The sequence below is a fragment of the Carcharodon carcharias genome, chromosome 5, assembly GCF_017639515.1.
Source record: "Carcharodon carcharias isolate sCarCar2 chromosome 5, sCarCar2.pri, whole genome shotgun sequence".
NCBI lineage: Eukaryota > Metazoa > Chordata > Chondrichthyes > Lamniformes > Lamnidae > Carcharodon > Carcharodon carcharias.
In genome coordinates, this window is record NC_054471.1 from 74,233,103 (window position 1) to 74,257,403 (window position 24,301).

A 24,301-nucleotide genomic window follows, 5' to 3' on the forward strand; every position below is an offset into this window, starting at 1 on the left:
TTCCCCCCCACCACCCCCGACACCTTCATTCCACCCCTCCTAACCTCATCCCCTTGACACACCTTTCTCTCACGGTCGATCTTAGACCTTCCTTTCCCACCTCCCGGTACATCTTCCTCTTCCAAACACTGACCTTCCTCTCCACTCCCTCAATGATCATCCGTTGTGAGCAGACCCTCATCGGTGACTTTCCACTTTCAATGAACTGCTTTGCGGCAGATGCATGTCCATGAGAATTCACCCAGCATGCGATGGACATTCCTATAGGGTTGCATTGCTGTCGGGCTTCAGCATCTTTTGCTCTTCGGATGTCCGCGATGTTAGAAGGCCCTGACGGTAAGACCCGGCTTCTTCACATCACACTTGTCAAGATGTGTTATGCATTGGCGTGCTTTCCCACTGACGTAGGTGGATGATCCAGCGTGGGGGGATGATCCTGGCGGGATGGGGTTATATGATATGCAGATGTATTACAATGAGGTTCCCAACGTCTGACAGCTGGAAACACGGCCCGCCATTGATAGACAGAGCAGACGATTGCAAACCGGTTTCACGGCATCGTGAAACCGATTTTTCACCGCCTTGCCATATTGTCCGCTCATGCCGCCGAACACGCCCGATGCCAGCAGGCACTGAAAATTCTGCTCTTGGTGTGAGTAAGGACATGAGCAGCAGAGTTTTGGATGACGTCAAGTTTATGGAAGGTGGAATGTGGAAGACCAGCCAGGAGTGTATTGGAATTGTCAAGTCTAGAGGTAACAAAGGAGTGCATAAGGGTTTCAGCATAGATAATCTGAGGCAGGAGCAAATGTGGGCAATGTTCCGGGGGTGGGAATAAGGAGTCTTAGAGATGGTGTGAATATGTGGTCAGAAGCTCATCAAATATGACCCTGTCTCAGACAGTTGCCAGGGAGAGGGTTGGAATCAGCAGCTAGGGAACAGAGTTTGGAGTGGGGACTGAAGACAATGGCATCAGTCTCCCCAATAATTAACTGGAGGAAATTTCTGCTTATCCAGTACTGGATGTTGGAAAAGCAGTCTAACAATTTAGAGACAGTGGAGGATTTGAGAGGTGTGGTGGTGAGGTAGAGATCGGTGTCGACAGATTATATGTGAAAACCTACACTGTGTTTTCTGATGCTGTTGCCAAGGGACAGCATTGAGATGAGAACTAGGAGGGGGCCAAGGGTGGACCTTGGGAGAGACAAGTGGAAAAGAAGAGAAGCCATTGCAAGTGATACTCTGGCAATGATTAGGTAGCTAAGAATGGAGAGAGCAATCCTATCCAGCTGAATGATAGTAGAGAGGTTTTGGAGAGGGATGGTATGGTCAACCATGTCAAAGGCTGAAGTTAGGTCAAGAAAGACAAGGTGGGATAGTTTACCTTTGTCACAGTCGCATAGATTTAATTTATGACTTTGATAAGAGCCATTTTGGTTCTGTGGCAGGGATGAATAGATAGTTGGAGGGATTCCAACACTGAGTTCCAGGAAACATGGACATGCATTGAGGAGGCGGCAATGTTCAACGATTTTGGAAAGGAAAAAGAGGTTGGGAATGGGGCACAAGAACACAAGAGATGGAAGCAGCACTAGACCATACAGCCTCTCACACTTGCTCCGCCATTCAATATGATCATGGCTAATCTTGGCTTCAATTCTACTTTCCCAACCACTCTCTATATCCCTTGATTCCCTGCGAAAAAAAAATTGTCTATCCCAGCCTTAAACATAATCAACGATGGAGCATCCACAACCCTCTCAGGTAGAATAGTCCAAAGATTCATAACCCTTTGATTGAAGAAATTTCTCCTAATCTCACCTCTAAACGCCGACCCCTTATCCTGAGACTGTGATCCTGCGATCTTGATTCACCAGCTAGTGGGAATAACTTCTCAGTGACTACTCTGTCAAGTCTCTTCAGAATTTTGCATGTTTCAATGAGATCATCTCTCATTCTCCTAACCTTCAGGCAAAAAGGCTCAGTTTATTCAGTCTATCATCATGCACTCATTGCAGCGACCAATATAGTGAACCTTCACTGTACGGCCTCCAATGCATGTATATCCTTGGAAGAGAGGAGACTGTGCCTGAGTGTGACATAGATTGAATGCAAAGTCAGGAATTTGAAAAAGTGGGAATTTCTATAATGTTTTAAACAAGTTTAAATTTGGATTAAGAGTTAGTCTCTGACATAGAACTTTCAAACTTCAAGTTATTTAAGTAGCTAGATAAAGAGGAGCTGCATGGCAATGGCATTATTTGTCTATCAGTTGAAAGTGGTTGTCTGGAGCAGATGTTAATTATTGAAGCAGGAAGCAGAGCTAGCATTGCATCTTGGGAGTGAGTTCTAAATGCAGGCAGGTTTGCAAACTGCACTGAGTAAGGGATGTATGGAGATGAGACTAGCCTGAATGTGAAGTTAGGAATTTGTTTATGTAGGACTTTCTGGTCTAGAGATGTATGAGGTACTCATTTTTCTGTCTCCAGTAGCTGGTGAGTTTTTTTCCTTTGTCTCCAAGTTAGGAGAGAGTAACTTTCTATTACTTTGGCTGTGTAAACTAATAACTAATTGACTAGTTAAATAAATAAGGTTAGACAGATATGGTAAGGATGATGATATGCTGTGACTACAGCATATGGGAATCTACAGAATGCAGTGCAACCCTTACAACCATATCTGCATTAAGTGCCTACAGCTTGTACAACTTTGGCTCAGAGTTGCTGACATTGTGAGACATCAGGGATGCTTTGTTCCAGAATGTAGTCACAGCTGTTAAGTTAGGCAGAACTTTAGAGCTGGTCAATGGTAAGGGCCAGGAGGGTATGACTACAAGTCAGGTCAGTATGGGGAACCAGCTTGTGGTGATTGAGGAACCTCAACCCTTGACTTTGTCCATCAGGTAAGAGGTGTTTGCTACCTGTGTGGATGAGAAGGGATCTGCAGGGTGGATGAGTGGACTGACCATGGTGCAGGATGCCATTCAAGTGGGGGGTACAAAAAGGAATGTGGTAGTGATAGGAGACAGTATAGTCAGGGGATAGATAGTGTTCTCTGAAGCTGTGATCTGAAGCTCTGAAAGTTTTGATGCCTGGCTGGTGCCAAGGTTGAGGATGTCTTGCAGCTGGAGGGGAACTTGGAGTTGGAGGGGGAGGGTTCAGTTGTTGTAGTCCAAGTGGGAACTAATAACAGAACCAGGAATAGTGTTTTGCTAAGTGAGGAGTTGGGTCCAAATTAAAATGCAGAACATCAAAGGTAATTACCTCTGGATTCTTGCTTATGCCACACCTAAATTGACAAAGGGTCAAGCAAATTAGAAAATTAAATGTGTGGCTCACAGTGGTGTGGGAAGAATGGGTTTTGATTCATGGGGCCCTGGCATCAGAATGCAGGGAAGAGGAAGTTCCACTTAAACTGGGCATGGACCAATGTTCTGGCAAATTGTCTAACTAGGGCAGTGGACAGAGCTTTAAACTAAAGGTGGTGGTGGGGGGTGGAAGATTCAGGTAAAGGGGGGTTTAGAAATCCAAAGAGAAATGTTGAGGCAGCAGAATAGTGTAGTCTTGTGGATAAAGGCAAGTAGAGTAGGACAGGAAGGAAAGAGAGTTTGACATAAATTGTACATCAGTGAATAGGTCATTGCAGGGAATAGAATTAAAATAAAATAAAGGATTTTTATCTCAATTTACAAAGCATCTGCAATAAGATAAATGAACTAGTATCACAAATAGAGGTAAATTGTTTAAATTTAATTGCCATTACCAGGGACATTGTCGAGAGATAACCAAGGTTGGGAAATAAATATTCCAGGATACGCAATATTCTGGAAAGACAGACAGAATGGCAAAGGAGGATGGGGAGTCCTGATTGTAGAGGATGGCATAGGACATTAGTGAGAAAGGATTTGGCCTCAGAAGATCATGACGTAGAATCAGTATGTGTGAAAATAGCAAGAGTCAGAAGATGCTGGTGAGAGTCGTTTATAGGTTCCTAACAGTAGTTATACCATTAGGCAGCATTAAATAAGAAACTATTGAAGCTTGTAACAAAGGCAATGTCATAATTGTGGAGGGCATTAATCTTCATGTAAACTGGGATTTCACATGATAGTCAAATTGTGGAGGATGCAGCAGACCACCAGGAACTGGCATGTATTGGAGAACTGGAGACCACATGAGTCATCCATTCATTGGAAATGTTGCTTCAGCAACTGCGCCACAATTTTTCTGGCTGCTCCATGGCTTTCTTTATAGGCCTACTGTTGTATGATCGAGTGGCAGAGGGATGGATCATCAACCACTTTTCCAGGAGATATCCTTTGTTACCAAGCAGCCATCCTCTTGTTATTCTTGGAGGCACAAAGACAACAATATTGGCAGACCCCCTTAGAATGAAGGCATCACGGCTGCTGCCAGATTAGCAGATATTCACTGACATGATGTGCTGAGCATGGTCACAAACCAACCGCACATTGATGAAGTGAAATCCCTTGCGGATCCTTTACCTCTCCCAATTACATGGGGGGTGGGGCCTCCCTGAGAATCACCTGTGTGCAGTTGATGGCCCCTACATCATCAGGAATCCTGCTATCCTGGAAAAAATGCATGCCAACTCATCCTGTTTTCTCTAACAAGAAAACACAATGTAATTACCTCTTTTGGCACATATAAGGCCTCTGTCACCTCCCAGTTGCCTCACTGGAAGGCATACTGGGAGATATTGGATATGCCACCTGCTCCTGCCTTGAAAGAACCAGTCACATAGAAGTTTAATACCATAGTGTCTTTTGGCCACAGATGATGTCATCTTCACCCTGGTGTAAAACTCCAGGTTATGTTGAAAGAAGTGGCACAGTTCTATAACAACCTCTTTAATGAACCCAAATCAGCTCAGGCATTGCCCCTGGCTCAGCTGGGGGTGTGAGACAAGCTGCCAGAAAACTCTCAATAGGAAGGAGAGGTGCAGCCCGCTTCTCCCTCTCTCTTTGCAGAGTTACCCCTTTCTGCAGCTTCTAATCCATTTGTGGGTTATGTTGCAGACACAGAAGCACTCTGACAACAGCTCCCATACCACTTGCAAACTACAGGTAATAAAGTCCTCAGGTCTGCCTGAATGGGTGCACAAGCTCACCAACAAACCTGCAGAAACAAACCACTTCCTCAAACCTTTCCACAGCAGACGTAAGTCTAAAGCACCTCACTGAATGTTGGGATGCCAGTTCCTTTCAATAGTACTAGTGGGGCTTTCTCATGCAGCTGAATGCATATTTAGCTGAGAGTGATTAGCACAGGACTTTATTGGAGCTATGCAGACCAAGTTTCAACAACCTGTGTCAAGTCAGCTAGAATGGCTGTGTGGTATCACTATCCAACCCCTCCTCATGCTATTGGTGCATTTGTGTCCTGCCTACATTAGTGTCCTGCCCAGTCTGTGGAACATCATGAAATGCATTAGTAGTGGCTGGAGGTGCAGCCCATGCTACTTTAGTCCTGCGGTGCTACAGAGCTCTATTTTGTATCCATGATGCTGCCAGAACTGTAACGAAGTGGCAGGAATTCTGAATCTGGATTTTGCAAAGTGGTCAACTCAGTGTGCTAAGGCCATTTTGTCTATAATCCATCAATAGGAAATCAATTCAGCATACTGTGTTTTGACGAAAATAACTAACACTTAGTATGCTCGGGTACACTGAATTACATGCTGCTAATTTTTTGGTGCGCTTCCAAAATCTGTATCAAATCTATGCAACTTGTCTGGATCTTCCCTCGCAATTGTTTTGTAGTATAACAATTTTGATATGCAAATATTTTTATAATTTCTTGTAAAAATGATAAAATACTTTTTGAAGAATAATATGAGTAAAACACAAGGTTTGTATTGTAAAACATAGAAATAAAATTATTAAATTTTCTGAATAGCCATAAGTTGACACTTCATCTTTTTGACAATTATGTAATTAGAATCTATGTTGTACATGTTTTATTATAAGACAATTTACCGTTTTGCCAGGAAGCCCCCTATCTCCTTTTTCCCCAGGAATTCCATCTCCACCCTATAATAAATTACACAAAAAATTAGGTTACACGGGATATTATATTTTTATTACTATACATACGCCAATCTAAAACTGCAGCAATTGTAATTGAAATGTGACAGATTATCCCCTACCATCTAGGTTCAATATTACTCCCTTTTTCCTAGTGCCAGAATTCCTTATAACATCCTAGGGCACTAATGCTACATTCTTGAATACTTTGGTAAATCACCTGTCACCGGTTACAAAGGATTTGATATGGTATGGTCCACTACCAAAATACTTACTGTCAAATTATTCAATTAGTGCAGTCCCAAAGAATTACTGCATTGTCAGGTGCTGTCTTTTAAATGAGTCAGCCTGCTCAGATGGATGTAGAAGTCCATTGTATTATTCGAAGAAGAACAGGTGTTCTTGATGTCCTGCTCAATATTTATCCTTCAATCCACACCACCAAAAATAGATTGACTAGTCTTTTATCACATTACTTACTGTGGGGCCCTGCTGTGCCTATACAATCTTTGAACACTTCAGAAAGCATTTTTAGAATTAATGTGCCCCCCCCCACCACCCCACCAAAAGTAAGAAAGCACTTGTTGATGCAACTTAAAAGGGAAATAGCCTAAAAACTCTGTGGGAACAACTAAGCTGGACCTGACCAGCTAATAAAAATCTAGTTATTTTCTGCACTGTCATCAATTTGTATGCCAGGCAGAGTCTCTGCTTTCTTAAGAGCCTTATGTCTGCAAAAGGAGAAGGAAGTTCCAGAACATGTGCAGGTCTCTGAGGCCTATAGGCCTGTTTCTAGTTGCCAGTCTTGGTAGCAGCCAGAATTCCTTTAGGCCCAAATGTTCCTTTGAAAACATACAGGTAGGGAAAGAAGCTCACCTGTAGCCTCCTTCTGTCTTCAGGTTGCACTTGGGATGCCTGCAGACAAATTATAGGCATGGAAAGGAGGTGGTGCCTCTGACATTCATGCTCATTCTTGCAGAAGTCCATTGTAAGGGCATTCATATTGAGGAGTGGCAGAAGAAAATTATATTGCACTTTGCTCCTGGAATAGGGTTGCCAACTTTGGTTGGATATATTCCTGAAGGGTGTCATTTTGATTGTTTGTAGCATTGTCCTGGAGATTCATCTTTAATTTTTGAGGACTCCAGTGTAATCCAGAGGATTGGCGACTCTGATCTGGAACCCTCTAATACCGCAGCATCTGAGTGTGGCAAGCACCAAATCAAAGGAGATCTGAGAAAGTCCCCTTCCAACTGTTCTATAGGTATTAAGGTCTGGAAGTCTGCTGATTGCTGTTCTCCTTGAAGCCAAGGACCAGGCCTACAGCTGCAGACCTGAAGTTTGCAGCTTGATCAGTTTTTCCATCTCTAATTCTACAGATCCAGGCCCTGTCATTCCTTGATTCCATTCCAGGGATGTGATCATCCATGCTAATGATGTGACATAATAAGTTCACATGGCTAGGTACAGCACACTTTGAGAATGCTTTGCCTATCTAAAAGTCAGGAAAGGTTCTGGGGAAAGGGAACAATATCATTCCCCTATAAGTTTTCAAACTGAAACCCCTGATCCCCAAGAGGTACACAAAGGGATCCCAGAAGGCCATTGGATTTCTGAACACCTTTGTAAAATTTATGTACATTTGACTTATAACCAGACTATTTCTGTTTCATGCACATATTAATAAAACATACTTTCTGTAAAGATACCGCTCTGTGCTCTTTGCCAGCTGATTGTTTTTCAGAAACTAAGAAAATATTTGCAGGGGATTGCTACTCTAATCATCGTTTCAAAAGAAACAAGATGCAGTACAATGAACACAAGGACACAAAAATAACTAAGGAGCAATAGTCACACATGTGCGACCATCAAACAGTGCATTTTTGCTTCACTAATCCACAAAGACAAGTCAGTTATAGGGTACTGCACATTTTTCATCACATTAATACAGTTATATGTAACTCTAATACAATACTGCAAAGGTATTTTAGATGATGTGGTTACGTTGCATCTTTATATAATGAAAACATAATCTAGGAGAGATTGGTTGAATGTGCTTGTAATCAGCCTTCCTCTTGCTCCATTGATGGTTATGCCTTGAGGATACTTTTTTAGATGAACATTGTTCTAAAACATTAATGTATAATGATCTGATAAGATAGCGGCTAATGTTACATTTATCATGATAAAATCAGTTAATATTAATTAGAAGTTAGAAAAATGCTTGTGATTTTAAAATATATACAAACCTTGTATCCCATTGGTCCAATATGTCCTGGCATTCCAGGAATACCCTATAATGAAACATACAACAATTCTTTGATAATACCATACAGCATTGACTTGAATTAAATTCAATAAAGTTTTTTTTGCTTCAGTCTGCAAAAAGCAATAATAAATTATTACTTAAAATAAGGGAAAGTATAATTATATTTAGGTAAAAATAGGTTAAGGCAGTAACCTTTTTAAAAATTCCTTCATGGGGCTAGCAAAGCCAGCATTTGTTGCCCATGCCTAACTGCCTTCGAGAAGGTGGTAGTGAACTGTCATCTTGAACTGCTGCAGTCTATCGTCAAGCGAAAGAAAACATGCAGGGGTGGGCCCATAAAATTCTTCAGATGGCCTTCCCACCTCCTTTCCTTGGTGGAACAGGTGAGGACTATGCCCGCCTGCCCATGCCCCAATTGAGACCCTTAAGTGGGCAATTAATGACCACAAAAGGGCCATTTTCCACCTGGCTTCAATTTTTAGGCTGGCAGGAGGGGTTCAGGAGCAGGGTGGAAGCCCAGGAAGTTACCCTGCTCAAGCCTCGTGTAAGGGGTGGTGTCGTTTCCATTAATAGCCTTCTATCAACATTAGGCACTCTGCGGCCACCCCTTCCAACAAGGTCTGCCCCCTGTGGGTGCTCCCTCCCCCACTTGGCCTCTCCATCAACAACCACATCCCCACCCTCCCCAAATCTCACCCCTCCTCCCCACCCTGAGAAACCCACATTTGCCTGGTCGTGGACTCCAGGACCTAGACTCTAGGGATTGCAGTGGCCACTATTGCTTCTGGCACTTCTTGGGAATACACAGCGGCCAGGCCACCATATTGGCAGCAGCTCACTGATGTGGGATATGCTCTCAAGTGAGTGGTGGAAGTCCCATCTCCAGCCAGTTAATGCTCCTTGGAGTGTTAAATAGTAGCCAGTTTTGGCAGGATGTGTTCCTTGCTGACTGTTCAGGTGCAGTGCCATCAGAAAAATCCTGGCCATGGGGTCAGGTGGATTTTGGAAGCCTTTGGGAAACCGGCCAGATAAGAGTTCAGGAATGTGGGGGAAAGCCTGCTGAGGAGTCAAGAACATTCTGACGGGTAAGTATTAAATACTTTGACAACTTCAAATATTATTAAATGCTATCTTATAAGTTAGATGTGTTTTTACTGCAGTGATTGATCATAGTACTCTGTCCTGAAAAGGTAAGTTGACCATTACGTTGGCCAGCATTGTGTGATGCTGAGATTTATTACAGTACTTTTCCCATTGAAAAATGTGCTATTATGCATTCAAAATTCAAGAAAACAGTGCCTGGGAACCCTGCTGTCATGATCTGAACAGCAATTTAAGTCCCACAGTTTTTTTTAACTTGGGGAAAAAAATGGCCTGCTGCTTAAACTTAGAAAGAAAAAATAGCTATCTAGTCTCCTTTGATTGATGGGTCATCTGCTTTGAAGTAGAAGAAAATTCTGGTCTTTGTTTCAATAGGTTCCATTGTTTGGAGTTTTGAGCTTTGCAAGCATGGGCTGGTTGGGTTGAGTACCCTGATCAGATTATTTTGCACTGCATAGCATGGAAATTCATGAATGGGCCTAAAACTGTCAATTTTGGCCCTGAAAAGTGCCCAGTCTACCTCAGATTACCCTGGAAGGGCAAGGTGTCTCAAAAATTTGAGCAAGAGGTGAAGCTAGCTGTTTCATGCTGCTACTATGCAGTAGCAACACGAGTGGTATTTGCCACTAACGGGATGCTGTCATCAAGCCAAACAGATGTTCTGCCTATACACAAATGAATAATGTGATATATGAAATTCAGTGCCAGTGTGAAGCTAGGTATCTAGGTCGTACGTCCCAAAGGATGGTGGATCATATCAAACAGCATGTCCTAGTTGCTGTTCACAATGGGCAGGGTACAGATCGTAACCAACCAACTCATCCTTGCAAAGCTCAAAACACAGTGTCCCACATTAGATGTGATTCCGCGACTGGACAACATTTGCTGAATAATCCTCAATGTGCTAAGAATTATGCTGAAAACCAATTTAAGATTGTCAGTTGGGCTTTCAGTGTGGTGTATTTGCATGTACTGGAAGCTACATATGTTAATACACAGTGCCCTGTTCTTTGCAGACACAAAGAGCATGTACATACATTCCACCTGTTTCAGCCAAGCAAAATAAGTAACAGACATTCGCTGACTCATTCTTCAGGGCAATACCTTGACCAATCAGGGTCAAGCTGCCTGGTACAAATTTCAGATAATGCTTGGCAGTTAACTGTCAGCCACTATCAGTGGTGCATTCTCCATGGCAATGTCATTTGCCAACCAATCAGCACTCTTCACATGCAGTGTAAATTGTTGTCTTCCCCTTATACTGGTATTCTTACAAGTGTCCTGATGAGTTCAAGATGAAAACCTTAGACATGTCTTTTTTTCAGCAATACTCAAGTCTGTGCTATCAGAGGATGCATCTGATGAAGACCCATCACTGCGTTCACCTGCACCCTCCCCCAGCGCAGAGGCACATACTCTGGTGGGTCATAGATCTAGATTAAGCTTGGGGTCACATTCTGGAGAACAACTCTTAGACATGCTTCTGCAGCAGTCAGAGGCAGCGAGGGCCCTGGTCTCTGGCCATCAAGAGGACTGCTGGAGAACAGGCATCTGCTGAGTCTGAGTCAGATGATGAGCCTCTGTAAATGGCCGTATTACACATGCTGGAGATTCAACGACAGGTGGCGGAACATCAGGCAGAATTACAAGAGGCAGTCAACAGGCTAGAGCGAAGGATGGAGGAGTCCACACACATTCTGTCTGATGTCATAACTCTAGCATGCAAGAGTCTCAAAGTCTCCATGGGAAGGGTGGTGGCCGCCTTGGAAACATTGGTCCAGCAGGTTCTGCTGGATTTATGCTCTGACCTGCACTCCATCGCTCTAGGCATAAGTGGCATCCATCAGTGGCTAGGTGAGAGGGGACTTGAACACCTTGACCTCACCACAGGTGCCCCTTCTCCTCAAAGAGTCAGACAGGGGCCCTCAGGTACCCAAAGGGAGGAGGAACATCAGCTGGACACCCAGGGCCATCCACCCAGGTGACACCGAGATTGTCCAGCCAATCGCAATGCCCTCTGCCTGTGGCCCCATCACCTCATGCTCCACAGGCTGAGGAGGGTGCACTTGCCTCACAGCAGCACACCCTCCCGGCCCCAGGGCTCCAGAGGGTGCCCACAGCTCATGCTTGCTTCGTGTCGCAGATGGTGATGGTTCAGGGTGGTGATGTGGAGGTGGCTTACCGGACCCTGACCCAGATTCTCACCATAGGTGGGAGCATCGAAGAGGCAAAGTGCTGGCGTTACATGGAGATGGCCAGAAAGTTGGCCTTCCTGATGAGGGAGAACTGCCAGGACCCCTGCTGGGCTGCTTGGTGGGATCCCTGAGTGAAAAATAGCATTCGGCCGGACCTTGTGGGTTTGATGGCATGCAAAAGGGGTGGAACAAACGAACACTGATTTTGTGAATGTGTTGTGGTGTTTTGCTGTTAATTAGGCACATCGGACTTGAGCTGCAGCAGGGCCAGCCTGACTTTTAGTCAGATGATGCTGCAGGTTTAACCTTCTGATTACAAAAAAGGTCATCACAGACAATAGGGCATTGCAGTCAGTAGGCTTTCCCCACCTCTGCTGTGGTATTGGGATGCACCAAGATGTAGCAGTAGGGTTAGAAAAAGGTAAGTTCTGACATCACTTTGGGCACATGGGTGTTCTCTCACTGTATGTAATGCACCTTTGTAAATATATTTCCTGTTCAAATCATGAGACCATTGTCATGAATGTGTCGTTCAGGTGCATCTTATTGTGAGGGTGACCCAAGCTCCTAGTCCATGATTGCTTCCTGTTACTAGCTCAAAGACCACAGTGTCTTTATTGAACTGAATGTAGCATGGCTCCCCCAGCTGTGACTCATGGCATAGGTCACATGACTAGGGAAAGCCAGATAGGACATGTAATAATGATTATATTTCAAAACCAAACATCCCCCTTTTCGTAATGAACAAAAGACAAATTTGCATGCACTATCATGTCTGACTGTGAGTTATCCAAATTATTATCCAAAAAAAATTATCCAAGTGATCCAAAAAAAAAGACATGGCAGGAGAGCTCAAAGTTATGGTGTGCTCCTCCTGCTCTGTGTGGGAAGCCGAGAACATTTCCAGTGCCCAGGGCCAGCATGTGTCCAGGAAGTGTCACCAGCTGCAGCTCCTGGAAGCCCGGGTTTCAGAGCTGGAGCGGCGGCTAGGGGCACTATGGAGCATCTGCGAAGCAGAGTATCGTGGATAACATGTATAGAGAGGTGCTCACACTGCAAGCTAAGAGTCCACAGGCAGGAAGGGGGTGGGTGTCAACCAGGTAGAGCAAGATGACTGGCAGGAATCTCCTGTGGCTATTCCCCAGCAAAACAGAAATACCGTTTTGGATACTGAAGAGGGGAATGACATCTCGGGGAAAGCAGCAACAGCCAAATTCATTGCAACATGGTTGGCTGTGCTGCACAGGGGAGGAGTAAAGTTTGATAATGATAGGGGATTCAATTGTAAGGGGAATAGATAAGCATTTCTGTGGCTGCAAATGAGACTCCAGGATGGTATGTTGCCTCCCTGGTGCTAGGGTCAAGGATGTCTCAGAGTGGCTACAGGACATTCTGAAGGGGGAGGGTGAACAGCCAGTGGTCATGGTACACATTGGTACAAACAACATAGGTAATAAAAGGGATGAGGTCCTAAAAGCAGAATATAGGGAGTAAGGAAGTTGAAAAGTAGGACCTCAAAGGTTGTGATCTCAGGATTACTACCAGTGCCACGTGCTGTCAGAGTAGAAATGGCAGGATATATCAGATGAATACGTGGCTGAAGAGATGGTGTGAGGGGGAGGGTTTCAGATTCCTGGGACATTGGGACCGGTTCTGGCGGAGGTGGGACCAGTACAAACTAGATGGGTTACACCTAGGCAGGACCGGAACTGATGTCCTAGGGGGATTATTTGCCAGAGTGGTTAGGGAGGGTTTAAACTAAAATGGCAGGGGGATGGGAACCTATGCAAGGATTCAGAGGAGGGAGGGAATCAAGGACAAGAAAAAAGACAAAGGGCAATAAGAAAATTGATAGGCAGAGAAATCAAGGGCCAGAATCAAACAGGGCCTCAGTGAAAAATAGCGGGAATGGGACAAATAATGTTAAAAAGACAAGCCTTAAGACTTTGTGCCTTAACGCAAGGAGCATTCTCAATAAAGTTGATGAATTAACCGCACAAATAGATGTAAACAGGTATGATATAGTCGGGATTACAGAGACATGGCTGCAGGTTGACCAGGGATGGGAACTGAACATCCAGGGGTATTCAGTATTTAGGAAGGACAGACAAAAAGGAAAAGGCGGTGGAGTTGCATTGCTGGTTAAAGAGGAAATTAATGCAAAAGTGAGGAAAGATATTATCTCCTATGATGTGGAATCTGTGTGGGTACAGCTGAGAAACACTAAGGAGCAAAAATCGTTAGTGGGGATTGTACATAGACCCCCAAACTGTAGTAGTGATGTTGGGAATGGCATTAAACAGGAAGTTAGAGATGCATGCAATAAAGGAACATCTGTAATTATGGGTGACTTTAATCTGCATATAGATTGGGCAAATCAAATTAGTAACAATACTGTTGAGGAGGAATTCCTGGAGTGTATACGGGATGGTTTTCTGGACCAATGCATTGAGGAACCAACTAGAAAACCGGCCATCCTAGACTGGGTATTGTGTAATAAGAAAGGAATAATTGGCAATCTAGTAGTGCAAGGCCCCTTGGGGATGAACAGCCATAATATGATAGAATTCTTCATCAAGATAGAGAGTGACATTGTTGATTCTGAAACTAGGGTCGTGAATCTTAATAAAGGAACGTACAATGGTATGAGGCATGAGTTGGCTATGATGGATTGGGAAACGTTACTTAAAGAGATGATAGTGGATAGGCAATGGCAAACATTCAAAGAGCGCATGGGTGAACTGCAACAATTGTTTATTCCTGTCTGGCACAAAAGTAAAACAGGAAAGGTGGCCAAACCATGGCTTACAAGAGAAATTAGAGATAGTATTAGATCCAAGGAAGAGGCATACAAATTGGCCAGAAAAAAAGCACAGACCTGAGGACTGGGAGCAGTTTAGAATTCAGCAAAGGAGGACCAAGGGATTTATTGGGAAGGGGGAAATAGAGTACGAGAGTAAGCTTGCGGGGAACATAAAAGCTGACTGTAAACGTTTCTATAGGTATGTGAAGAGAAAAAGATTGAAGACAAATGTAGATCCCTTACAATCAGAAACAGGGGAATTTATAATGGGGAGCAAAGAAATGGCTGACCAACTAAATACCTATTTTGGTTCTGTCTTCACAAAGGACACAAATAACATACCAGAAATGTTGGGGAACACAGGGTTTAGTGAGAGAGCGGAACTGAAAGAAATCAGTATTAGTAGGGAAATGGTGTTGGGGAAGTTGATGGGATTGAAGGCCAATAAATCCCCAGGGCCTGATAATCTACATCCCAGAGTACTTTAGGAAGTGGTCCTAGAAATAGGTGGTCATCTTCCGAGATTCTATAGACTCTGGAACAGTTCCTACAGATTGGAGGGTAGCTAATGTAACCCCACTATTTAAAAAGGGACGTAGAGAGAAAACAGGGAATTATAGACCAGTCAGCCTGACATCGGGAGTGAGGAAAATTCTAGAGTCTATTATAAAAGATTTAATAGCTGAGCACTTGGGAAAACAGTGGCAGAATCGGACAGAATCAGCATGGATTTATAAAAAGGAAATCATGCTTGACAAATCTACTGGAATTTTTCGAGGATGTAACTAGTAGAGTTGATGAGGGGGAGCCAGTGGATGTGATTTATTTGGACTTTCAGAAGGCTTTCGACAAAGTCCCAAGTAAGAGACTGGCGTGTAAAATTAAAGCACATGGGATTGGGGGTAATGTATTGAGTTGGATAGAAAACTTAGTTAGCAGACAGGAAACAAAGAGTAGGAATAAACGGGTCTTTTTCCGAATGGCAGGCAGTGACTAGCGGGGTAACCCAGGAATCAGTACTGGGACCCTAGCTATTCACAATATATATTAATGATTTAGATGAGGGAACTAAATGTAATATCCAAATGTAATTTGGAGATGACAAAGCTGGGTGGGAGGGTGAGCTGTGAGGAGGATACAGAGATGCTTCAGTGTGATTTGGACAAGCTGAGTGAGTGGGCAAATATATGGCAGATGCAGTATAATGTGGATTAATGTGAGGTTATCCATTTTGGTAGCAAAAACAGAAAGGCAGATTATTATCTGAATGGCTATAAATTGAGAACAGAATGTGTAACGAGACCTGGGTGTCCTCGTCCACCAGTCGCTGAAGCATGCAAGTGCAGCAGCGGTAAAGAAGGCAAATGGTATGTTGGCCTTAGCGAGAGGATTCGAGTACAGGAACAGGGATGTCTTGCTGCAATTTTGTGATTGGTCTTAGCCGCAAATGACTAGTCTGGGGACAACTTGCAAGAGATGCAGCTAGGTGCATACTCAGAACTCCAACACATGTCCTATTCACCGTGATGAGGTTGTGGAAGGGGAGCTTCAAGGTCTCGTGGCCAAGAGCCATCTGGTGCCCTCCTAACATGTAATAAGTATTTGGATGTGCAGTCACAATGCCATGGCATACAAGGCCATGGGGATAGTGGTCAGAAATGGGATAAGGCAACTTTGGAAGGTGCTGGACATGCGCATCTTCGAAGGGCTGAGGGACCATTGTCTATGACCCACACCTATCAGTCTGTGAATGAGCAATGTTGCTACATTAACGATTCCAACAATCATCAGTGTTTTGGATGGTGGGAAGACGGAGTGGATGTGACTGTGGGCCTCAAATTACCTGGCTGCTCCACCCCAGCCTCACTGACACCTGTGGACCTGGGCGCATGATGCATTTCGAGTTGCACCTCCTTGCCATGGGAGCTAAGACCACGTGTTTCTGAAAGTGATGGATGCAGAATGTGTCCAAAGTGGCTGTTGGGGGGGGGTGGGGTGTGTGTGTGTGTGTGTGTGTGTGTGTGTGTGTGTGTATGTGTGTGTTTGTGCGGTGGTGGTGGTGGTTGGGAGCAGCTGTACTATATTTTTGTGACTGATCAGCAGTAGCGTGGTAAAGAGGCACTGGGGCCTCAGATGGACCACTGTGGTTGGGGTGCGGCGTGCGCATGCAGAGTATATGTGTGATTAGCCCCAATGAATGGCCTTCTCTGTTTTGCAGGAGAAAAATGCGCACAATGCTTATGAGCGTTTGCGCACTGGAGGCTGCCAGGCCTAGTTGGTGATATTGAGCCATTTTGAGCAGGAGGCCCTGGACCCTGAAACCCGTCATGTGCCCAGGTCCACAAGTGTCGGTGAGGCTGGGGTGGAGCGGCCAGGTATTTGACGCCCACAGTCACATCCGCTCTGTTTTCCCACCATCCAAAGGACTGATGATTGTTGGAATCGTTAATGTAGCAACATTGCTCATTCACAGACTGATAGAGCCAGAGGTGTGGGTCATAGACAAAGGTCTCTCAGCCCTTCGAAGATGAGCATGTGCAGCACCTTCCAAAGTTGCCTTATCCCATTTCTGACCATGATCCCCATGGTCTTGTGTGCCATGGCATCACAACTGCACATCCCAATACTTATTACATGTTAGGAGGGTTTCTGTGTCCACCACCCTTTCAGCCAGTGCATCCCACATTACTGTGTGCAAGAGTTCCTCATTACCTCACCTGTCAACCTCATGCCCCTTACCTTAAATAAATGTCACCAGGTTAGTCATCCCTTCACCAAGGGGAAAAGTTGCCTTCTGTCCACCCTATCTATGCCCCTCATAACGTTATGAAGTTCAATAATGTCACCCCTCAATCTCCTGAGCTCCATGGCAAATATTCCCAGTCTATGCTATGTGTCCTCATAACTCCAACTCCCCAGCCCAGCATGCATCCTGGTCAGCGACCTCTGCACCCTCTCCACTCCAATCACATCCCTCCAATGAAGCGCTGCTAACAACGGCACGCAGAAGAGTAGCTGTGGCTTCGATAGCGTTTTCTGCACTTGCAATATGACCTCCCTGTTCCTACATTCTATTCCTCGGTTAATAAAGGCAAGTATGGCATTTACCTTCTTAAACGCCTTATGTACCTGTCCTGCTACCTTTAACAGGCCTGTCAGCATGCCCAGCAAGGTCCCTCTGATCCTCCTTACTTTCCATGGTCCTATTATTCCTCGTGTATTTCTGTACTGCCCAAGTGCAACACCTCACACTTATCCACACAACATTCCATTTGGCATTCCTTAGGCCATCTGACCAGCCCGTCTGTATCCACCTATAATGTCTGACTATTTTCCACCCCACCAATGTTTGTCTCCTTAGGATCTGGAAGGTTGAGCGCATAATGAGCCTGGAGGAAAGGGATGAAGTGCCTCACTGTTTGGATGCTAACTGATCCACTGTCCTTGTTCTTGTTTTCAGCATCATCAGAGGCTGGTGACTACGCTCCATTACAGATGCTCCCTCTCATACCTGAAGGCCATGAATTGTCACCTGCATCACACCATCTCTGCCAGGCAGGCACCAGTACAGATACTAACACATCAGTGGGAATTGCAACATCCGCCAGTGTCCCGGGGCACAATGGAGACGGCACTTCACAATCGCTGGAGGAAATGGCAAAGACAGAATGCTGATGGTGTCAGCAGCCAGAGGAGTGCAGGGGACCAGGCACATGCTGAGTCGGGGCATGACGATGTGCCTCTGGAGTTGTCCGCGACACAGCTGTAGGAAATGCAGCCGGGTGTGTGGGAGCATTTGGGAGTGTTGCATGAGACCGTGCTTTGCTTGCTGTCCGTGGTGGAGGACTCCACACGGAGCATGAGTGATGTCATGAGCCTCATGTCAGAGCATCATGCTTCGTCCATGGAGAGAGTGGCGACTCTCCTGGAGAGGGGCTTCCTGGAGAACAGGCAGCTTCTCCTGGGGATACGGTCGGACCTGTAAGCCCTAACAACAGTGCCAGTGGCCACAGCTGGTCATTGGTAATGTGGGAGATGGTCTGGGCACCAAGTTTCCCAGCTCGGTGCCCATCCATCTACAGTGAGCAGGGAGGTCCAAAGCAAGCTCATGCCGGCGCAGCAGCAGGCCTGTCATCTCTGTGGGCTCCTCTCAGGGCACTGTGGATGAGGGCAGCAGCTCCTCCGCCCCTCCGCCAGTGACTGTTGCATCTGTTGAGGCTGCGATGACTGGGGAGATGCCAGCTGTGGAACTGGCCACTCCCTCCTAGGCAGGGCCAGCACAGGCTCCACGGGCCAGAGGATGTGCGGCAAGGTCATTGAGGCCACCAGGACAGCTGTCAGCAGGCTGTCTCAGAAGCCACCCCAAGCAATGGGGCAGGACGAAGACGTAGCAGCCGCAAACATAAGCATAAGGCACCTTAGGCACACTAGGGGTTTCTCACTGGTGCTTTTGTGTTGGCTCTAGATTAGGGAATTATTATTTATTGCTGTTGTAAAAACGTTTTGCTTTTGTTTTGTTGCACCATATCATGGATGAAATTAAATCCACATGTGTTACTATGGCTGATGGTGGCTCCTGTGTGCAGAATTTATATATTTTACAGACATGTCATGAGTGTTTGAGTGGACGTTGAGGTTTATGTCCAAAGCCCTTAGTTGCAGCTGATGAAGTGGCAGACGTGGCACTTGAGTGCCGTGTATGGAAGCGCTAGGAAAGGCTGGTCCTCCTGATCCATTTGTGTGGAGCTAGCTGAAGGTTCAATGGATTAAAGTCTCCTGGGTGTCCCTGCCTCCTTGGTGCAGTGCCGGGTCAGCATTCAGCCCCTCATCATTGCCCTGTGCTTCCTCATCCACTGAATCAGTGCTGGACTCATTGTGTGTAGCTGCATCCACTGCGCCAATGTCTTCATCATCCACTGTGCCCCCCCTTTCCAGCGCAACGTTGTGTAGAGCACAGCATGTTACCACTTTCAGTGACACATGATCTGGAGGGTTCTGGAGTGTGCCCCCTGAGCGGTCCAGGCATCGGAAGCGCAACTTGAGAAGACCGATGGCTCTCTCCACCACAGCCCTTGTGGAGGTGTGGCTCCTATTGTACCGCTGCTCAGCTTCTGTTCTTGGATGGCGGAGAGGTGTTATGAGCCACCTTCTGAGGGGTTAGCTTTTGTCACTCAGCAACCATCCAAGCCGAGCCGGAGCACTGAAGAGCCCCAGCACCTGGGAGTGCCTGAGGATGTAGGCATCATGGGAGCTGCCTGGGTACCTTGCATAGACTTGTAGAATCCGCATCCTGTGATCACACACTATCTGCATGTTCATGGAGTGGAATCCCTTCCTGCTGCTAAAGGCACCGGGCTCACCTGCTGGCACCTTGATGGTCACATGTGTGCAGTCTATTGCATCCTGGACCTGGGGGAAGCCCGCAATGGCCGCGAAACCTCTGGCTCGCTGTGCCTGACTTGCAGCAGGAGTGGATGAAGGTCAATACATGCCTGAACAGAGCGTCTGTGACCTGTTTGACACAAGTGTGGACAGCTGATTGGGAGACACCGCAAAGATCACCCACCGAGCCCCGAAAGGAGCCAGAGGCATAGAAGTTGAAGGCAGTTGTGACTTTCAGAGTCGCTGGCATGGGGTGTCTGCCCAAACAGTTAGGAGAGATCTCAGGGACAATCATCTGACGGATGTGGTGTACTGTCTCCCTTGACAGCTGGAGCCTCCTTCGGCACTGCACCTCAGTCATATTGAGGTAGCTGCTTCGCTGCCTGTATACCCTGGCAGCAGGATAGTGGCGTCTTCTGTGGCCCCTTCCACTTTGGACTACCTCTTGGCCCTGTGCCCCTTGTGTCTGTACCTGTAGTCCCAAAAGTGGCTCCCCTGGAGGTTGATTGTGCACTCCTGGCCTTCTCCTCATTCTAGCACACCCGCCTCCAGTAGACATGTCAGATCCCATACCCAGGCTAAAGGGAGGCCTCCATAAAGTTGCATGCCCGATAAAGAATCCTGACTGAAGAGTGCTGAACTGAAGGTTACAAGTACACAGAAAGCTGCTGGGATTTGTTCTGAACTGCTACAGATCACACAGGCAAGTTTAAAAAACTTTCTGCAATAAATACTTCACAGACCAGATTGACAACCCCACTGAGCCCTCTTATCCCGCCCGTGGACAAGTTTTATTAAAAAGTCGCTTACCTGCCTGTCCATTGCGCCCATGCACCGAGCCAAAGATCGCACGGGCGCCTGAAAATCTGTCAATTGCCGAGTTAAGGGCCTTAACTAACCTGTTAATTAATGGTGGGCACGTGTTGCACTTCATCGTGTGCCCGCCCAATGAAATATCGCGACAGCGTGCGGTGACGTTGGGACGCTTGCCCGACGTCACCACGCATCATTTTACACGCACGCCCCCCGCCCCCGCACATCAGCCTGAAAATTCTGCCTATAAAATTCTAACAGGACTAGACAGGGTAGATGCAGGAAGGATGTTCCCGGCGGTGTGGGAGTCCAGAAGCAGGGGTCACAGTCTGAGGATATGGGATAGACCGCTTAGGACTGAGATGAGGAGAAATTTCTTCACCCAGAGAGTGGTGAGCCTGTGGAATTTGTTACCACAGAAAGTAATTGAGGCCAAAACATTGTATGTTTTCAAAAAGGAGTTAGATATAGCTCTTGGGGCGAAAGGGATCAAAGGATATGGGTCAAAGCGAGAGCAGGCTATTGAGTTGAATGATCAGCCATGATCATAATGAATGGTGGAGAAGGCTCAAAGGGTCGAATGGTCTACTCCTGCTTCTATTTCTTATGTATGTCTCTATGTACCCACAATACCACAGCTGTTCTCGTGCATTAACAGACTCTGTTATTCTCAACAGTCGCTGCACATGCATTGCATACATAATTGTTAAATCATGAAGGTCTCTTAATGGTATGCATGCGCATTGTCATTGGCTGTTCATCTGGGTGATGTTCCTTCTCCAGGGAGTGTCATAACCATTACTGTTTCATTTCCTTTGTTGGGGACCGGTGGACCTCGGAGTGATGGTCATTCCGAATTCTGTGCAGCTGGTGAGATCCCAATTCCTGATTAGCTGCCTGCATGAAGGAACAGCTTCTCTAGTTGTTTGTATATGCCTGCGGTAGCATCAGTATACTTGGTCGTTCACTTTCACCACATACAATCAAGGTGACAACTGCTTTATGCATGTGTCAAGTTGCCATTTGGGTTGACTCCTCCTAAGACCATTGAAGGTTTGTACCCTGATGGGCTCTCTAATGTTCAACTCTGGCAATGGTTTGGAAGTTTTGAGAGAGATGGTGGATAAGAGGCAATATCACTGGGTTAATAATCCAGAGGCTCAACCAAAGCTCTGAGGACTCAGGTTCAAATCCCACCACTGCAGCTGGTGAAATTTAAATTCAATTAACAAATCTGGGATCTTAAGATAGTCTCAGCAATGGTGACCAAGAAACTATCATCAATTGCCAAAAACCCATCTGGTTCACTAGTGTCCTTTAGGGAAGGAAATCTGCCATCCTTACTCAGTCTGGCCAACATGGGACTCCAGGCCCACAGCAATGTGTTTGACTTTTAACTGCCCTCTGAAATGGCTGAGTAAGCCACTCGGTTCCAGGGCAATTAGGGATGGGCAGCAAATGAGGGCCTTGCCAGTGATGCCCATATCCCGTGAAAGAATAAGTTTTAAAAAAGGTCTTGTCAAAATGAAATTTGGCTTTCTGCTGTTTCACCTTGAATTTTTCACTCAAGCCTGTTAATACTTTTGGCTTCAATACCTTTTTGGCTATTGGAAGTGTAGTTTGGGTGTGACATAACATTTTAGTCTTTGGATTGCACTACTTTCCATGCCTACGGTCAGTGTTTCTCCATTCAAGGATTGTCTTGCATACTTCTGTGCTATATTTCCTTGATTTCTTAATGATTCCTTTGATGATTTTCGCTGACACCTCAGCCTTTCCATGTGAATGGGGATAGTGCGGAGATGATGTATAGTGTTGAATTGCTCAATCCTTTGTGGCGCAGCTGAATTATTCACTCTTGAATTGGGGGTCATCGTCACTCATCACAATGTCTGGAATGCCATAACGACTGAGGTGTGCTTTCAGGCATTCTATATTTCACTGGTCGTCAAAGTCAGCTGGTCTAACTCCCAGTAGTCTATGGTGACAAGATAATCAGTTCTTGCTACAGTAGAGAAGTCTACTCCCAGCTTCATCCAAGGTGTGCCTGGGATGTCATGTGTCATCAGTGGCTTGCTAGCTTGTTTAGCTTGATACTTGTTACAGGCACTGTACTGGCTGATGTGATCTTTATTTTCATCGCTCATGTTTGGCCAGTAGAGCACCTCTCTTGCCTTCCTCAGATTTGATTAAATTCCTTGATGGTTTTCATGGATGTGCTTCAAAATCTCTTCTCTTATCTCCTTAGGGATAATCACTCTATTTCTTTCGTACAAGATACCACACAGGCTGACTCCTTTGATAGCACTGAAGGTTTGTGTCAATTCATCTTGGTATGCCTAATATGCTCTTGTGACCACAGGTGTGTCATTGATGCTCTCAGCTGATCCTTTCATCACTACTTCTTGCAGCAACTGGTAAGTTGCATTTTGTTGAATAGTTCACTTGATTTGAGCAAGGCACTTGTCTGTCAGATTCAATGTCTCCACTAAGTTGATGACTTCCAGAGCATGTTGAGCTGCTGTCTTATGTTGTATCTGGAAGGTTTCACATTCTGTTGTAGGATCCTCAACTTTCTTCATTGGGAATGCTGGTCTTGACAGCATGTCAGCGACATGCACCTGTTTCCCTTGCTTGTATGTCACGTCCAGATGATAAACAAAGTAACATTCTTTTGCAGTTGCTTTGGAGCAGAGAGTAGCTTTTGAGAAAAATGCTTTAAAGTAGCTTGTGGTCAGAATCCATCGTTACTTTGTCTGTCCCAAGCAGGTATTGATGAAAATGCTAATAAACATAAAACAATAGCCAGGCACTCTTTCTCAATCTGAGCATAGTCTCTTTCAGTTTGCGTCAACACCCTGGATACAAATACAACTGGTTGTATTAGGGTTACTCCGAGACCTCTCTCACTGGCATCATACTGCAAAGTGACTTCATCATTGACATCATAGTACTTCAGCACTGGTGCTGTCTTCACTAGTTTGATTTTGGCGAATGCTGCTTCTTGTCCTGTGTCCCAATACCACTGCATATCCTTGTGAACTTGTGCAATGGTTCAGACTCTGATGACAAATTAGGCAAAAATTTTGCTAGGTAGTTCATGAATCACCCTTATTGATTGCTGCATCAGTGCTACAGCTCTCATCTTGTCAGGATCTGGGCGAAGACCTTTTGCTGTTAGTACATGACCCTTGTACTTGGCTTCAGGCATCTTCAGCTGCAATTTCTCCTTGTTTAGCTTCAGATTCATCTGGTGAGTTCCCTCCAGCAGTCGCACTAGGTTCTGATCATGGTCAGCTATGGCTTCTTCCATTGTGTCTCCACAACCATAGGCTAGCAGATCATCCACTATGACTTCCACTCTGGGAAGATCACTGACTATCTCATGCTGTCTGCATTGATACTCTTCTGGAGCTGTGGAAATGCCATTTTGTGTTTGTATCTCCTGAACGGCAATCAGAATATAGTTAGAAAATTGCTGCTTTCATCCAGCTTCACTTGCCAGTAAACATCCTTCGCACCTAGGATAGTAAAATCTTTCCCTTGGCAAATTGTGGCAAAATTCCTTCGATGGTTGGCATGTGGTAGTGAGATCTCTTTAAAGCTTTATTTAGGCCCTTTGTGTCTGTGTACTCTCAGCTTTCCAGGTTGCTTTACTGTTACCATGCTGCTCATCCAATCTGTAGGAGTTG

General features: G+C 45.4%; 1 protein-coding gene across 2 annotated transcripts in view; it reads right to left on the reverse strand.

The window, feature by feature from the left end:
• The window catches only part of LOC121278460 (collagen alpha-1(XXI) chain-like), a 468,271-nt gene that overhangs the window by 163,105 nt on the left and 280,865 nt on the right, over positions 1-24,301 (reverse strand). For both annotated transcript variants that reach the window (XM_041188910.1, XM_041188909.1), the window contains 2 exons: positions 8,296-8,340; positions 5,999-6,052 (listed from right to left, as the gene is read on the reverse strand). In XM_041188910.1, the coding sequence (XP_041044844.1) occupies positions 5,999-6,052; positions 8,296-8,340 (99 nt within the window). The remainder of the gene's footprint in view (positions 1-5,998; positions 6,053-8,295; positions 8,341-24,301) is intronic.